At 35.0% G+C, this 19,124-nt stretch overlaps 2 protein-coding genes across 2 annotated transcripts; both read right to left on the reverse strand.

Moving 5' to 3' along the window:
* Positions 1-1,232: 1,232 nt before the first annotated feature.
* LOC135838481 (uncharacterized) lies at positions 1,233-4,134 on the reverse strand. The gene is made up of 2 exons (XM_065354130.1): positions 2,916-4,134; positions 1,233-2,882 (listed from the first exon to the last, which is right to left on the reverse strand). Exons 1-2 carry the CDS (start codon positions 3,988-3,990, stop codon positions 1,825-1,827), a joined length of 2,133 nt encoding a protein of 710 aa, XP_065210202.1. The 5' UTR covers positions 3,991-4,134; the 3' UTR covers positions 1,233-1,824.
* A 4,266-nt stretch (positions 4,135-8,400) lies between these two features.
* LOC135838482 (uncharacterized) lies at positions 8,401-12,645 on the reverse strand. Its single transcript, XM_065354132.1, has 2 exons — positions 12,332-12,645; positions 8,401-10,304 (listed from the first exon to the last, which is right to left on the reverse strand). Coding segments are annotated over exons 1-2 (1,905 nt in total). The 5' UTR covers positions 12,333-12,645.
* Positions 12,646-19,124: the final 6,479 nt, after the last annotated feature.

A 19,124-nucleotide genomic window follows, 5' to 3' on the forward strand; every position in this document is an offset into this window, starting at 1 on the left:
CCGATTAAAAACTTCAGAATAACATAATTAGAAATTTCGAGTTTTAAATTATTGGAGCACCTTGATATATTGCTTATAGTGACGGCTTAAACTCAAAGTCTTCAGTTGGTACATAGGTAGGTACCTATGACTATTCACACTTAGACTTCGTGAGTAAATGGAAATCTTTCGATCAAAATGAAAATTGAGTGCTCACTTCGCAAGAGTTCTCATACAACGTGCAGTTTCAAAAACCCATTTTATTCTTCATAAGGCCGAATGATTTTATTTCTTATCCTTATACCTAGTTTATCGAGAGCGGCTCAAATTGCTCTTCAAAACAATAAAATCCTTTTTGAAATCCCAACGTCTTAAGAGAACCTCAATCATCTCAATAATTTTCCTTCTACGAATAAAGTAACTTTTGTGTATGGTCGATGTTAGATATTTCACACTGGTACCTACCTATTAAGTACATAAGTTCCTAAGCAGCAGTAAAAATATCCAGAAAGATGAAAATTACAGGTGCCTATACATTATGTAAAGTTGTTAGCTCGAGGAAATAGATATGATTAAAGAATAAAGAAGCAGGCTGTATTCTATCGAATAAGTGTGATATAGATTGATTTGTAAATAGGAAAATTTTTGGACTTGGGAACGTAAGTGAGTAGGAATAGGTATAGGAATTTTACTGTTGAGATAAATGGGGTGAGTTTGTATAGGAAATGATAACCTACCTATATCAACATAAATTAATGCTCTAATTAAATGGAGATAGCTTTCGAGTAATCTCAAACCAAAACAGGGGAACATATCTATTTACAAGGTAGACAGAGTCTACAATCATAAACCATTTTCGGACAATGTCCTAGTTTTATCTAACTCGAATTAGTAATTAAAAATTACGTACATTTTAATTCCAGAGGAATAAAATGAGATGGTTACATATTGAAATCTTTCACTAGATTATCTAATTTGAAAACTAGGCGAATTAAATCCTTAACTGGATTATCTAAATTGCAAGCTTAAGAAAAAACCATCTCCTTGATTATCTAATTAATAAGTTGCGACTACAATTCTTAGCTGAATTATATAGTAGCCTAGTTTGAGAAAGCCCTAAATACTGCCCGGAACTACGGCATGAGGAGTTACCTCAGCCTAGCCGGTTTGCTCGAATTAAGAACTTACTCCATTTGATGCATACTCAGGAACTAAAGTTGAAAATAAATCATTTGAAATAATTCGAACTCGCGTACCGAAATATTACACCATTTAATAATTGAAAAGAGAATGTTCAATAATTACATTATCAAAAAGATAAAATATATTCGAACGAACACGTTCATATACTCGAATTACCGAAAACATACTGACGTTAGGTAGGTAAGTACCTAACGTCATAAGTTATCAATTTTCCCACCTATGATTTTAACCTTGAAGAGGATCATCGAATTTATGCCAGTACAATTGCCTAACTATTTCTATTTAGGCATCCTTACATGACATAAACTCTCCCCCCGACAAAAAGAAAATCGATAGGAGGGGAAAATTGACACCATACAAAAAAAATTTTTGAAACAACAACATTCTATCTAATATAACATTAAACATTCGGTTAACTTTCAACAAACAACATATTTACATTTTTATCAAAAAGATACAATTAAACGAGTACAAAATAAAAAAGATATGAAAAAAGATCAATAATCGGAAAAACACATCATCCAAAAGAAATACACGACAATTACAAAATAGTTAGTACATAGATTCAAAACATAACCGAAAATCGATACAAATCACTCGAGTACTAAACGAAGAAAAACCTCGACCGTGACATTTTTCTGATCATCGACCGCCACGAGTATGCTTAATTAGGTATCTTTCTATCGGCTGAAATTCGAATTGTAATTGATCTCGAGTCATTAAGCTTAAACTCCTCATTATGCCAATTGATCGAACTTCAGGAATCTTGACTTTACATCGAGCTGATCGAGACAAGGTGTTTTGAGGAGGTCCACTTAGGTTGAGAATCACCGTTGATGGATCGTAACTAATGATATAAGGCTCGAGTTGCTGCCGGCCAATTATTACGGTACCATGATGAGCTTCATGTTTTCTACGAGTTTGGAAATCCACCACATGACACTTAATACTGTGGGTCTCATTGACGTGAAAATGAATATCCGGTGTCAACTTTATCGGCACGTCAGTGGTTCTTCGCGATACTAATCGGAATTCATCTAGCCAAGGCACGTATATCGCTTTAGCATGATCGAGCACCTCAAAGTTGAAATAGACGTACGGATCGAAGAAAGTCAAAGCAGCATCGTTGATTAGAGACACTTCGAGGGTAGGATCGAAAATGATTTCCAAGTTATCGTTATGTATCTTTCCCAAAATCGTCAATAAGAAATCAAAACTCGAGTCGCGATTATAAGACCATATCGGTGGTACAACATGAATCGCTGGAAAAATCTCGTTTCGGAACGTACGCCTAACCAAGTTCAAATGATTCCGCCATGCTACAGCCTCTAGATGAATTCGAGGCCATTCAAATGTCTGCCTTTGTCTATACAGATGGTAACGAGGTATTACTATTTTAAAATGCACGTATGTTCCTCTCGTCATCGCATTCCACAGCCTTAAATGATGGTTCGGGAAGTCTCGGTCGGGTGGATTCCAGTTAATCGTAATTCGTTGATATTCGGCTGGGAAGTTATATGGAATGTAATGTACGATCTCGCAAATTGGAATTAATTCACGATCCACCAAGTCGTTTGAGAATATCTGTGGACCATCGATTTCTCCGTAATTCAAATTTGGGAATCTCGCAGAGAGGTACCTTGGTGATGGTTGAATTGGAACAGCAGCAGGTACTCGAATAGGATTATTCGTATTAGAAGGTTGTGGGTTACTAGATGATGTTCCACAAGTAGCTTCATCATTAGTCGAATTCGATTGCGAAAAAGAAGTAGAAGGCTGACTTGACGTAAAGGCGACCAGTTCGATGGACAATTCTTTATTCGCTTTAAACTTCGCCACTACTTCTTCAATGGTCATGGTACTCGAAATTGGTGCGTGCGAAGGAGGTAGGAGTTTCGTACGATTCTCAGGAATTTTGACAGCTGGTATACTCGAGTATTCTTTCTCTATAGCTGACTTTTTCGGATTTGGAATACCTTCATCGGGACTCTTGAGTTGGTTTACTGTTTTTCCATCACATCGTGTTAATTGGACTTGTAATTCACGAACGCAGCGCTGATCATTAGTGACGGTGACCTTCAAGTTATCGATTTTTTGGCAAGTTTTATTCAGGAGCTCGATTACTTCTTCGGATTCAGAGTCAGTGACAAAATCATCGTCACAATAGTCGTCGTAAAACCAATCATTGTCCTCGTTAAATTCATTATTATCACCGGGTTTTGTATCGTCTGCAAATTCTACTTTTTTCTTCTCTTTGCTGTCCGTTTCAGGTGAATTTACCGGGTATTCAATTGCGAGCATTTTGGCTGGAATTTCAGATTGCGAATTGGATACTGATTCGGTTGAGTTATCAGCTCCATGACTTATATTCGAATTAGTGGGCTCTGGATTCGGCGTTACGCCGTTTACGGACGGTTTCCAGAGGGTTTTGTTCGCATCATCGATGAAACTAGCAAGACCCAAAATCTCAAACGTGACAGATGATACAAAATTCGAATAAGCAGGAACGTCTGAGGTTAGGATCGGTTTTAACTCCTCAAATTCTCCTGCGGCGAGTGACATTGCGATGAAATCACGTATATAGAGTTCGATGCGATGGAACTCACTTTCCACGTAGACGTGTTCAATATCGGCAGCTAACTTCATCTGTTCAATGGCATTGCGTATTTTGTATTCGATTGGGCAGTCGACTTTGGCGAAGACCATTCGTAGACGGCGATTTTGATTCGAACGCGTAAACAAAACTCGAGTCTCAAGATTCTCTGGTATACATTCGAAGTCACTGTAGCTTTCTTTCGTCGTCTTCATCGGATGAACATGGTTCCGATTACAAATCGAATACGCTTTATTCTGTGAACATAAAAATATTTACAAATGTACAGGTTAGAATAGTTCTATGAGACTTGTAACGATTTACAATCTATTCAAATTACAAATAAAATAAAATAAAAGAGAGACAAGAAAGAAGACTCAGACAAGAAGGCAAAGACTCCTATTCTTTTGGTGGAGGCTTTATATCATCAGTCGTATGGTCATATTTTTTCAGATGTCGAATATTCTCTCGTATTATATGACCTGGTCGATTTTCGTCTTCAAGTTCATATACGTTTATGAAAGGTTTCTTGATTATTTTATAAGGACCTTTCCATTGGTGACATAACTTCGCAGCGACACCTTTAGCTTTTGATGATCTTGGATGATTTCGTACAAAAACTCGTTCACCTTTCTCCAAAATAATAGGCTTACGATATCGACTAAAATAATCGAGTTTTCGGTCTTGATCTTTTTTCATATTTTCTTGGATCTTTTGAAGAATATTTGATGGTAAAACTCGCTTTTTTACAATATCGACCAATGGATCTGGAATTAATCTTCTCTTCACAGCTTCAAAGGGTATATAACCTGTTACGGTACTTTCTGTATAATTAAGTTTCTTTTCAATATCAGGCAATATTTGAAACCATGATTTCTGTTTGTCACTTAAATATTTCCTGATACTCGAACCAACAGTACTCATAATTCTTTCAGCTGGATTGCTATTTGGAGTGTAACGTGACGTATATCGGACTTTAACATTCATATTTTTCCAATAATCTCGCCAATAATTTGAAGAAAATTGAGGTCCATTGTCACTCAGCACAATTTTCGGAATTCCAAATTCATTCATCCATATTTTAACTTTTTCGATCAAGTTAGTCGAGTTATTGGCTTTAATCGGGTACAGTCGAACATATTTTGTAAAATGGTCTTCTACTACAAAAATAGTATCACATCCAGCTGTACTCGGAGGTAGTGGACCAAAATTATCAACGCAAATCATCTGATTGAAGTACTCTGAAGTTATAGATTGAATTGGTCCATATAATCGAGTTGAAGTTTTTTGAGAAACTTGGCAGGAAATACATTCGTTCACAAACTGATAGACTTGAGTAGTCATTCCAGGCCAATCAAAATGACGTCGTATTATCTTAATTAACTTGGTAATTCCAACATGGCCGTATTCGTAGTGATAGTGTTGGATGACTTCACGTTGTAAACTTTTGGGAATAAATATTCTCCAATCATAATCATTTTGGTTCTGGTACACTACTAGTTTCAATTTATCATCGACTCGAGTTTTTTCTGGAAATTTCAAAATGTAATGACGTACGACATCATCATTATTTTGAACAGCTCGAAGACGTCGAAATTCAGTATATAAACACTTTGGTGGTACATAGTCAAATAGAAACACCGTGAAGTTCTTATCATTTTCAGTGATGTTGAAAGAATACCTTGAGAGGAAATCTGCGATCGAATTTTCACATCCAGAAATATGTTGAATATTCACTCTGAAGTTATCTAGGTATAATAACCATTTCATAATCCTATTTGGTAATAATTCATTTTTCTTCAAATAGGTTATAGCGATATTATCTGTATATAAGTTCACTTCATTGCCAGCTAATAGGTAGTAATTTTTGGCTAATAAATGTACCACTGCTAGTAACTCGAGTTCCATCACTGAATAGGATTTTTCATATCCTTTCAAAACTCGAGATGTAAAGGCAATTGGCATCATCCAATCAGTTTCATCTGCTCGAACTGGTTGCATAACTACTCCTGCGATGGCTTTCGTAGAAGCATCGGTATACACGTAAAAAGGCTTTGTAAAATCTGGATATGCTAATAACGTTTCTTTCGCCAATTCTTTCTTCAATAACTCAAAATGCGCAATGTTTTCTTTCGTCCAAATAAATCCACCTTTATCAGTTGTCATCGCATAAAGGGGAGCGCAGAGTAGGCTAATTCTGGGCATGTACTCTCTGTAGTATTGAAACATGCCCAAGAATTGCTGGAGGCTTTTTACGTCTTTTGGAAGCTCAAAATTCAGTATAGGCTCGATTTTTTCAGGATCCACCTGGACTCCCTCATCAGAGAAAATCATTCCAAGGTATTTAATTTTACGACGACACCACTGCGTTTTTCGAAGATTGAGTGTCATTCCAGCAGCTTTTACTTTTTCTAGGAATATTCGAATGTGTTCAAGGTGTTCTTCAATTGTTCTTGAATATATAACAACATCATCGACGTATACACCTGTGAAATCTTCACATCCACGAAGTACTAATCGTAATGCATATACGAATGCTGCAAGACTGTCTTCAGTACCAAATCCCACAACGGTCATGACGAAAGGAATACCGTCAATGGTGAATGATAACACACATTGTTGGTCTTCAGCAAGTTTGATTTGTAGGAATCCATTGTTGAAATCGAAAATCGTGAAGTATTTCATATCCTTGAACTTCATACGCATGTGGTTAATATTCGGAGGTTCAGTCGAATGTCTCAAAATAAATTCATTCAAAGGACGACCATCTAGGCAAATACGCACTTTACCGCCACCTTTATCGACAAAAACGAGACCTAATTTGTAAGGAGATTGACGTTCTACTACCTTACCCTCTTTTTTCCATTTTCTTATAATTTCGGCTACACCATCTTCATATCTATGTGGAATTGGTCGAGTTTTACACCATACTTTATGAGGTGGTGGCAATTTATTACCAACGAATGCAAATCTATGTTCGTAACAATTGCATAATCCTATCCTATTCTCAAAAGGCTCACAATTGTTATAGATATGTTTACGCAACGTACCTTTATGTTTAGTTGAGAGCTCGGTGCCTTCAACTGCTTCTTCTATTTTGTACTGCAATTCTGTCTCGATAACGTAAGCTGGATTCTCACTGATCGAAAATATTTCTTCAGGTTTCATCAATGTAATGAACTGGACCTCTTTGAGTGGCTTCTGTTTAGGATCTTTGTTTAACTCAAAATTAGCTGGATTTTTGTCAGCATCCTTGTAAGGAATTTTAAACGTTCTATTTTGCATAATCGTAACATTCGGATCCGTGACTTCGACGTAATTACCAGCGGTATGGATTACCATTTCAAATTCGCTCATTAAATTTCTGCCAATAATTAAGGGAGTATTCAGATCTTTCACAACGAATACTTGGATATTGTAAACTCCCTTTTGTGGCTTTTGGCATGGAAAACTCATCGGTACGTATGCCATTTTGTTGATTTTCGGATGAGATTTCGTAGCAGCCAAAGAGAATTTTTGTCCCATCCCTTCAGCTCGAACTTCGCTTTTCCTCAATTCCGGGTACTCAGCTACTATGCGTTCGAATACGTTTTCATTCATCAGTACGTGGGAGCACCCATTGTCAAGTAATGCATCTACATCGATTTTGCCAAACTGGACAGTAATTTTCGGCGACACGTCTTTGTTTTTATACTCGATCTCGATAGGATTTAATACATCGATTATGCTATCATTCAAATTGAATGAGACTGGCTGGTCACTTTTTCCATAAGTTCCATCGAGTAAATTATCGCGTTCTTTTGATTCTTTGTCTCTTTTCGGAAATAAATTTACTTTGCAATATTTCTTGAAAAAGCTACACATTTCGTAATGCAGTTTGCTAAGTTCATAATATTTCCATTTTGCATAACCAGGTAATTTCGAACTCGATTTTCCGATATCATATAATTCTCCTTTAGGTTCATATAGAATTTTGCCTTCAGCGACATATTTGAACCATTTATTTTCAGAAGGAACCAGTTCATTTCTTTTAACAAATGGTGAAAAAGCGTTCCAAAAAAGACATTTTTCTTGATTTCGAGTTGTGAAATAAATTGTTTTATTTATTTCCTCAAGAACATCCCAATAATCTTTTGTTGGTGTAGGAAAATTTATCGGAGGAATCAACGCTAATACGATGTTTGGTATTTGATAATAATCTCTAAGCTTCGATACAAGTTTATTCAATTCATTCTGGAACATTGAACTGTCAAATTTCTTGAAAATCGATTCTTGCAAACCCAGATGAACTAAAGCGTGATCAGTTCCAAAAGGAATATCGAATGTTTTTTCTTCAAGCAATTCATTAGCTCTTTTCGCCGTTAAAGAATCACCAACTAACAAGTATTCTTCTTCTTCCTTTGCGATGTTGGCATTTTCATGGAATTGTAAAAATTTGAACATTTGTTGACTGCCAATATATAATACACCTCCATTAAAAAGAAATACTTTTTCTTTTTTAGGTATCTCTGGAACAACTGGAGGTATCACTGGAGTGTCTTTTTTGTTAATAATCGCAGCCTGATGAGAAGAGGTCGACTTTGATCGATCTGAGGTAGCACCGCGACCGTTGGTGTTACCTAATTCTAGTTTAAATCATCGATCGATATTTCAATTTCATTACATTCGAATTCTTCGTCGAAATTTGGAGGATTTTTGACATCGTAATCTTTGATATTTTTATTTGCATCGACGTAACAAATTGAAACTCCTTCTTCTTTCATATCGATTTCATTAACACTGCCAACTGCTTTGAATCGAGCTTTTCCATCACGATCAGTACGCTTAAAAATTTGACCTTTATCAAATTTCTCAAAAGGATTAAATTTCTTTGATCGATTATCACTAGAACTACTAGTTCTATTCGAGCTACTCGATCTTGAATCGTCATTAGTTGAAGACGATGAGCCAGATTTTTTCATCTTACCAATTAATGGTTTTACAGCTTGGTGGTAATATATAGAAGCGTCCATATCTTTTTTATTTGATATTCCACCATCTTCCATTTCACGAATTTCTTCGATAATGTCTTCAATAGTATCACTGGCCGTGCATTCTTTAAAAATTTCGCGATACTCTGGTCCAATTTTAGTCAACAAAACTTGTACAATCCATTTGGCTGTGACTGAGGTATTCCACCTCATTCTTCTCAACCAAAATGTAGAAAAGTCGACGACACTTTGTTGAGGTTTCTTCTTGTCTTTCTCGAAATTTCGGATATCTCGTTGATGATTGGAGATTGTTGAGAATTGCTTTACTAACTTTATAGCATTCTCGTGCCATGGACCGTCAAATTTTATGGCTTTTTTGTAATTCAATAATTCAGCGTGTGACAAGAAATAATCGAGTGCTAGATTATACTCCTTGTTTGTTCGTACAAGTTGGCGAATTTCATTCTCGAACTCAATTAGAAATTCTTCAACAGTTCTATGATCATCTGAAGCTTTCCAAGGAGTAACTCGAGCTCCTTCACAAATCACTTTAATCGATTTGTTACTAGCTGAATTATCAGTACTCGAAAATTCCACTTCATCAATGATTAATAATGATCTCGAACCAGGAATACCAATCTCAAACTCTTCTTGTTTGACGTTCAAATTAAAATTCCGTTGTGGAATTGTAATACAAGTTGGTTGTGGAACAAAATCTCGACCTCCTGCTGAACTTCGATTTGGTTTGTTATGTATAGCAAATTGCATAGCTACAGATTCAGACATTCTTTCATTCGTTATTTCTAAAGCATCAATTAATTGTGCAGCAGTCACATTATTCGAATTCTGTGATGTTCCTGCTTCATCAGCACCGGGTAGTAATGATAATCGTTTACGATTAATCTCTTCTAACTCCTTTTGTCTTTGTTTTAATCGAGCGTTTTCAGCAATCACTGCTTCGTATTCTTGCTGAGTATGAGACATTTCTGCTGATTGATATAACTCGTCGAATACTTCGTTATCTTCCGGTGGAATCTCGACTGGAATTCGTATCACGTCACTACTCGTAGAATCGTGCGTTTTTTGCGAGCGTGGACGAAATTTCGATTTGGTTTTTTTATTGGATTTGGTTTCTTTATAGAAACCTACTGGAAGTTTCTTTGGTCGCAATTCACGTTCGGGGAAAAATATTTTGGCTCGTCGACGTTCTTTCTTCTCAGCTGAATTTAAATCGAGTTGTTCCGAAGAAGTCGATAAAGATGATGAATTCGAAATTGTTCGAGCTCGATGATATTTTAGATAACCGTCGGAAGATTCAGGATTGTAAACAGTTTCGTTGAACTGGTCTCGAAAACCACTTAATTCTTTATCAATCGAACTATCTGCTTCGTTGGATGTAGTCGCAGTATCGATTTTGTCGTTTGGACTAATAGACAACTCGAGTACAAAACTATCAGATATCGAATACTGGAGAACTGCAGGGTCAGTATAATGAATACTAACAGACGGAGATTTCGAATCTTCGTTGATCTGGATCACAGGCTCTTCTTCGTTATTCACTATGGAGAATAATCAGTAAGTACAAACTCGAGCGTTTACACCGACTTGTTCTGGGCAGTATTTTCCTAACTATCTCTAAAATCCCTAACTGAACTATTTCCCTACTTCAATCAAGGCGATGGTCTAACACAAATATTTTAAAACTAAAACTAACCTAAATTGTCCAAAAACACCTTACGTTGCATGAAAAATTCCGAAAGGGATTCATTACCACGTCAGGCGCCAGGTTACATTTTACATAACCAATTTTGGCAAGTAAAATGCTTTTGGACAATTACACAACACAATAATAGTATAGAAAAATCAAGTTCAAACGTTTTCTAAATCTTTACCTCTACAAACGCCATGATAATTGTAAAACGGTAAAAATTCCCACGTATACAACAGGATAGGATTGATGGAAAATAATCAAATTCGACACAATTTCGCGAAATACTCGAACCACACTTCACTTCATTAAAAGCGAAAATTCAATTAAAGATTTACTCTCAAAAGTTCGAAATCGATCGCAAATACATTACTCGAATTAAATTTCAAATCAAAATCAAAAAACCGCATAAAATCCAAAACAAATTGCACGTAAACGCAAATACATACGAAGACGAGATGTTTACATTACAAAGGCAAGAGAAATACTTAATGTTGCGATCGTTGGAGACTAGAAAGATAAGAAATACAAAATGGCGATCTAATACAATAGAGAAACGAATACGTACGATTCTGAGAATTTAGTCAACACGATGTTGATTCCTCTATACTCATATTTTTTTTTTTTTTTTTTTATTTTTTTTTTTTTCGATGAATTTTATTAGAAAAACATAAACTTAATGCTAAGGCGTATTTCTTATACTCGGGTACTCGAAAATACGCGGGAGAGGGGAATTTAATTTCGTGGCCTTTACCAAAATCCTTCCTAGCCGAGGCTATACAAAGTAAAGTATTTAAAACTACATGTATGAGCGTGTTTTATTATACGTAGTAAATGATGATCGTTTTCTGGTACTTTGTCGATGAGGTACAGATGATTCAAATTATACATGTCGTTATCTGGTTTGATTCTGGTACTCGAATGCTGGTACTTTACAAAGTTGGTACAACGAAAAGACTTGTATAATTATCGTTGCTTTCTACTTGATGTTAAATACACTCTCTCACAAACTAGTTCCCTAAGTAGATAGGTACCTACCTATTCAGTACCTATCCACATGCGGACCGTACTTCACTATCAGGCGAGAGTGTCTCACAATGGAATAAAGATAACGCGAGTTATAATTCTATTATCGGCCATATTTTATTACTCGAAACCTATCTTCATGCCTACATTTTGAACACATGTTCGAAGATGAATTTTGACACAAAAAATTTCGAAATTTGAATTTTTTATAGGATTAATTAATACCTATTAAACACACTAAGCCCTAGCCCCACGTTGGGCGCCAAATTAATTTATGTGATATAGATTGATTTGTAAATAGGAAAATTTTTGGACTTGGGAACGTAAGTGAGTAGGAATAGGTATAGGAATTTTACTGTTGAGATAAATGGGGTGAGTTTGTATAGGAAATGATAACCTACCTATATCAACATAAATTAATGCTCTAATTAAATGGAGATAGCTTTCGAGTAATCTCAAACCAAAACAGGGGAACATATCTATTTACAAGGTAGACAGAGTCTACAATCATAAACCATTTTCGGACAATGTCCTAGTTTTATCTAACTCGAATTAGTAATTAAAAATTACGTACATTTTAATTCCAGAGGAATAAAATGAGATGGTTACATATTGAAATCTTTCACTAGATTATCTAATTTGAAAACTAGGCGAATTAAATCCTTAACTGGATTATCTAAATTGCAAGCTTAAGAAAAAACCATCTCCTTGATTATCTAATTAATAAGTTGCGACTACAATTCTTAGCTGAATTATATAGTAGCCTAGTTTGAGAAAGCCCTAAATACTGCCCGGAACTACGGCATGAGGAGTTACCTCAGCCTAGCCGGTTTGCTCGAATTAAGAACTTACTCCATTTGATGCATACTCAGGAACTAAAGTTGAAAATAAATCATTTGAAATAATTCGAACTCGCGTACCGAAATATTACACCATTTAATAATTGAAAAGAGAATGTTCAATAATTACATTATCAAAAAGATAAAATATATTCGAACGAACACGTTCATATACTCGAATTACCGAAAACATACTGACGTTAGGTAGGTAAGTACCTAACGTCATAAGTTATCAATTTTCCCACCTATGATTTTAACCTTGAAGAGGATCATCGAATTTATGCCAGTACAATTGCCTAACTATTTCTATTTAGGCATCCTTACATGACATAAGCACCGCGCGATATAGAAAATTCGTTAAGTTTTCAGCAATCAATTGGTTGTCAACTTGGCCGAATTGGCTTTATAACTCTGATCACGTGCAAATTCGATTTTGAAGATGAAATATCCGGTATTCTTCCTCTAAAATAAGAAAAGGGGTGATTCGAATGAAATAACATTTATAAGGAAGGTTGCGCTGCGCCTTTATAACTTCCACAATATTTGATAGTTGATGCGTTCTTGCAGGTAGTATCAATATTATCGTGTCGTGACAAGAATGTTTAGTGATATTTTGAAGCTTTCTAAGTGCACACCCTTAAGCTCCTCCTTGAATTTTCCTTTCCAAGTTATTCTCTCATTTCCTGTTTTCGTTTTAACATTTATCATGGTCTCAGTTTTGCGGACCGACCTTATCGTCATGTAAATCTTTATACAGACGAGGCTTACTGCTATACGATTTTCATTATTCGACCGAGATATAGATAGGTATACTTACAATGTGTGTATTTTACTAACGAGCTCTATTGAGATACAGACACAAATTATAAATTTTCGTACTAATTTTCACTCCGGTGAATAAGAGGAAATTACATAAAAATGTGGGGTACCTAAACGTAATATCTTCTGTACCTCCTTTTTCTTTATTTGATGTGTGGTTGGTGATAATGGAACGACATTAACATGGCGAGATGTATTATTATGTGGTGTGTTTTATGTAGGTACCTAATGTACCTATACATGTCTATCGAATTGTGAGATGGAATTTGTAAATCATAAGCTACGTATTCATTATTTATACGCGTAGAAAAGCTGATGGTAAAAATATTTCGTACCCCTTTATTTTTTTTCTACCATACTATACGAGTATAAATAGATTACTATTCGAAAAGAGAAAGACATTATAAGACTTGAGTTTAACCATGGTGTTGGAAATTCTAAAACGATATCATTTCCGCAAAAGCTATTTGTAAATTCCATTATCGAAGTGAAAATTGCAAAACTGGTAAAAAGAATTACTTCCGATTTCCTGACTGCGAGTTTTATCCTTAAAACTTTTGAAAAACCATCCCTTACGAAAGAAGGGTTAACGGGATATTGAAAATTCAAACAAAAAAAGGGCCGCCTCATCGCTTCTATTCTGTTGCACAGGAAGAACAGGAATTCACCTCTGTATGGTGACATTTTCCCGGATTCGGATGTTTTGAAAAAACATTTTCTGTGGTTGTTTATCAAAGTACCTAACATTTTAAACGTGCGACTTTGGTATTGTTTGGTTTATCGTTGCGTATCGTTTTCGAATTGAGCTTTTGTCGGTCGGATACCTCTATACATATATGGTATGTCGTTACAGGTAAACGTATACCTATTACCTACCTAGTATTAAAAAGGTGTGCGTATACTTAGACTCTTACACTCGTAGGCTATACGCAAACGTATATCTTAGTGCCTGATTATTAAAATGTTTTGATTTTGTAGAATTGCCGCCGCCGCACCAGTCGTCGCGGTCATTGTCTTTTATGCAAAATATTAAGCAGTCGTTTGCTACTTCTCGCACTTGTATAGGTACCTAGATGAAGCTGACTCGCGAAAAAGTAATAAAACCCGATCTAGGTATACGTACCTATAGGTACTCGTTGAAAATTACTCGTAGGTAAGTATACATCTATCGATTTTACACAACTTGACGGGTATTCACTACGACGGTTATTGTGTTATTCAACAGCACCTATCCAATTATTATTGTCATTTGAATTTTACACAGAAAATGCTAATATAATGGGAATATATCGTTTGACAGCAATTAGGACTAAATTAATACAAAAATCGTTGTTTTTCTATCGGCATCTCCTGTTTGCTTTTCATAATACAAAAAGGAGAGAAAAAACCAGAAGAAAAAAATGCCTAATTTATTCATGCATGGTATATAGGTAGGTATGGTGTAGGTACTTGCAGGAAGATAATTTTTTAAACGCATACCAATATCAATAGTGTATTTCAAAATTATAAATTAAGTACCTATACGTGTATCTACGTATTGAAACAACAGTCAACTAACAACCGTGCTTGGCATTTCATTTTGGCTGCAAGAGTTGTTTAATTTATCGACAAAGTTGGCCTTATCGTTTGAACATCGAATTCTCTAATAGACAGCTGTAAGTAATAATTGGATAGTTTTACTCCTTTATTGCCGAAATCTATGACAATACCAACTAATTATTTTTTAAACGTATGGCAACCGTTTTCAACTTTTGCCTAGAGTTTAAACCTAAACCTTTTTATCGTAGGATTCAGTTAATTGGACATTTGAATCGAGATTACTGATTTTTTTTTCTGATTTTGATTAATTCAAATTTAACAGTAGTGGACTCCGAGTTGTTGGTTTACCTATTTGTCTGTGGTGATTCGTGAGATAGATGGACAGTAGGTATACATAACTAGCTAGTAGCTAGAAGTGGTTGTTTCGTATAGGTAGGTCTAATTTGTTGAAGGACAAATTGAACAATAATAATTGCAAGGTATAGCTCTCGGTAGGTATTTAGGTAACAAATTTCAAATTATAAATGCTTTCAACTCACCTGAAATCCTTATATCTACTCTATAGTGTATATATAGACTTATACTTGATTATCATACAGTTGGTAAGATCGTACCTACTCAAGAATACTGAACTTCCTAAATTACAAAATTCAAAGCCATGGAAGTTTTATTAGGGCTTGTTAACAAAAATTTCTATATCAGTAATCAAAGTTTGAAAAACTTGGAAGTGATTTGTGAAGGCGAAAGCTCCACTTTTCATCTTGAATACAAAAGTTGAAACTTTAAGGTTACCATTGAAACATTTTTTGGAACTCACAATAAACATTTACCCTATTTTAAATAAACCTAGATAATTTTCAAACCTATGATCATAATATTCCTGGCCCATAAAAGCCTTCAATTCTGATTGAATTTGAGAAAAAAAAAACCATTAACAGTACCATCGTAGAAATTGTAAGTACTCGTAGTCGTAGGTACTACCTCATTCGAAGGTGATGAGTTCAAATTTTGGCAACTGTTTTTGACCTAGAACCTCTCTCCTCTTCCCACCATGCCTTTGATAGGCCAAACTGCAGAAAAATTTAAAAAAATGAAATTATTTCTAAAAATATTGTTTGCGGACTACTGTTGATTTTTTTTATAAAACTGTGTTGCCATCTAAAAAAAAAATCTTATTGCGCCTCAAAAGCTTGAAAAAAATAATTGATAAGTTTTATTTTTCGTCAAATTAAAAAAAAAACCTTAATGGTATACATACCTACCTATTCATTATTACATTTCTCATTTTCAGGATTGGTTTTTTTATGTTTTGAAACACCTAAGCACTTGATTAATGGGTAATCACTTGAAATCCCAAAATTATCCAAAAATAAGTGATTTATAATACCTAAATTTTCAATCGCTCTCAGCAGAACCATAAAAGTGGTCTTGGATTTTGAAGGCAAGATGATTAGGTCGACGCAGATTCTAAAAGACTGTCTTTCGAAACTGATCCATTCTTTCAAAAATAAGATAGAAACTTGAGCAAAACAAAACACATTTTTTAAACATTACTCTTCTTTGAGAACACATATCTGCCCTATAAGAATACCTCTGGGAATAAACTTTTTTTGGATTATTTACTTTACTTTCAACTCAAAATAAATATGTATAAATGTTTTAATTGAGTCTGGTCAAAATCCATCGATTTTTTGTTTAAACGATCCACCCTGTAGACGTAGTGCTATGAAGTGCAAACCTTCAAATTCATTACTCATGAACCTCGTTAAAATCTGTAAAAAAGAAAAGTACGACCTCAACTTCTGAAAATTCAGTTTCATTAGAACCCCTTCTGTTTTGTAAAGTAGGCAACTTTATTGTCCTTGGGTCTTCTGTATTCTAATTTGCCGAATCTGTTAGATGCATTTTGTTGTGTTTAAGTAGTTTAAGTACTTACAGTTCTTACTACCATATTTTACGTCTAATTTATGTACTTATACCTATGGTACTTTTTACTTACTTGATAGTTGAAGGTGTGCATTAAATAGGTAACTGTTTTGCCGTTCTGCCAATTTAGCTACAAAAAATGAATTGGACAAAAATATTCCCTCTTCATTTCGTTTCTTAGTTTCTTATCGTCGCAATCAATCATCGCGTAAAATAATTCAGAATTTTCTACGAATCCGTGGGTCAACGTTTCTTCGAAAGTGACAGTGACAGAAACATAATTTCATGTTTTATAATTTCTCGTAGGATTGATTCCTAGAACTTACAAGTTATTCTGATTGTGAGTGATATTTTTTTTTCATATTTGACGAGAATTTATATGTGAGGGCGCATACGAAAAGGGACCATACGACCAAAAAAAAATTTCCTGAAAAAGAATCGAATGGAACCTCCTCCTGTAAAATTTCAGTTTTGGTCGTATGGTTCCTTTTCGTATGCGCCCTCACATATTAGGGTACCTAGATATCAAAAAATGAAAACCCTGAATAACAAAACAAAAAAAATATTCGTTTATTCGGCTCAAAGAAGGGAATCTTCTGATTTTTCTGGTGTTAATAAACAAGTGAATATTATATAAGTAGATAGGTATACTTTCAAGAAGACAAATTTAAAAAAAAAAAATTTCAATAATAACCTCAAGGCTCAAGTATTTAAGTACTTAGATACCCACATCTTGAAAAAATAGAATAATTTGGTGATATGTCCGGTCCTTACCTATATGCTTTATTACGATGAATAGCAAAAAAAGTCGAAAGGTTGTAGGTACTTAATCAAAATTCTCGAAGACTATTTCAACTTGAAATTCATTCAGAAAAAAAATAGTTTCGAAGGTGCCCCTGAAAGGGAGATAATAAGTAAGTGGACGCCGAGAAACTATCTTTTCGAAATAATAAATAAATAAAATGAGCTTCGTCAACTCGAAATTTTCATTTCGTCTGTTATATGTATTCAATTCGTAATATCGAACTTGTGACTTGAATTTTCAGCTGCCAAAGTTGACTACAGCGCCTTCTGGAACAATTTGAAGCTGCTCGAGAAAAGTCAACTTTTGCTCAAGGCTCCAGATTGGCAATAAAATCACGGAGATTGGTGTGTTGGGGGGGGGGGGTCGACTTCAGTATGCAAACTGATTTTCAGATTTTCATCTGTAGGTCTTCTAACTCTTTTCGTAAAAAAAAAAAAACCCAATGATAAATACTCATAGGTAGGCTATTTTCGTAATTTTCAAAAATTCGCGAAAAATCAACTTCGGTGGCGCAAAATTTGATGTTAAAGTATGTGACATGATGTTTCAGTGAGCAACATTTTTGCTTAATCGGAGTCGATGGGCTGTAAGGGTTTCCCTGCAAATGTACTCACTAAAAGAATTACTGACTTTCAGGAACTGAGAAGCCTAATAAATATGAAAGGTAGAGAGTTACTTTTTCGACTTTGAATAGCTTAGGTAAGTTGTGAATTGTTTCATGTTGTTGAGAACAATATAGGATGAGGCATAGGTACCTTATTTAGTTACTTATGAAAAAACATGTTCAAGAAATAATCGTTGCTGTTTTATAAATTTTTTGATTTGGTAAAAAATTTATGAGATTGAGGCCTTTGAAAACAAATCTACAGAACTGTATCTAAACCATCAACAACTTTATCTTGATTTCTATTTTAGAAATACTTTTGCGTTAAAAAAAATCCTCTTCCATATCTTCACTCAAGTATTATGGATTTACGTAAGGTGCCATCAACATCATTTAAAATCATGAGACTCACTTATAGATAGGTATATGATAATGCCTACCACGGCAAAATATCGTGTGACATTCTTCAAAAACGAGCAAAAAAAGACTTAAAGTCATCGAACCTCCAGCGATAAACCGGATGTCACCATCAGGTTTCACCATACGTGAATATTCTTAAACCTTAATGTTTCATTGCTTTTCCTGTTTTTAATAACTAAGTAATCTACTACCTCCTGCAATAGCATTTTCATTACATGCCTTCTTTCATTCATTACTGTAAGGCACTTCCCATTTACGCGAGGTGAGGTAGTTTTTAATTGACGTCGTTATAAAAACGATATGGTGACCATAGTGTAATTGGTTGCGCGAAACTGCGAAAGCCAGTTTTACAAAAAGATAATTCATACGCGAGTAAAAATTATCGCCTTCGTGCACACGTCTGCGCTCTGCGCGGAGATGGCGCTTAGAATAACCATTAAAATTAATTTCGCGTGTATCCTGTCATTGCTGTTTTCTCTACTCCCAATGTGTGTTCGGTTGAATAGAAAAAAATCGTTGTATTGGACCGCTTCCATGTAACATTTTTATCTAATTTCTTGAAAATCCCTAATTAAACTCGTCGCTATTTGTAGTTTTGTACGAGCGACGACTACGCGACGACTTACTAGGTTCCAACTTCCAATGTATTCGCGCTGTCGTTTCTCGCCTCGTTCAAAAGCGGTTTATCGTGCA

This window comes from Planococcus citri, chromosome 3 (genome assembly GCF_950023065.1).
Source record: "Planococcus citri chromosome 3, ihPlaCitr1.1, whole genome shotgun sequence".
NCBI classification, from domain to species: Eukaryota; Metazoa; Arthropoda; class Insecta; order Hemiptera; family Pseudococcidae; genus Planococcus; species Planococcus citri.

Bases quoted from the DNA above. Each gene is read 5' to 3' on its own strand.
- LOC135838481 (XM_065354130.1), bottom strand. From the start codon at position 3,990: ATGAAGACGACGAAAGAAAGCTACAGTGACTTCGAATGTATACCAGAG. The intron at 2,883-2,915 runs CTACTTGTGGAA...GTAACCCACAAC, and splicing joins GAATTCGACTAATGATGAAG to CTTCTAATACGAATAATCCT.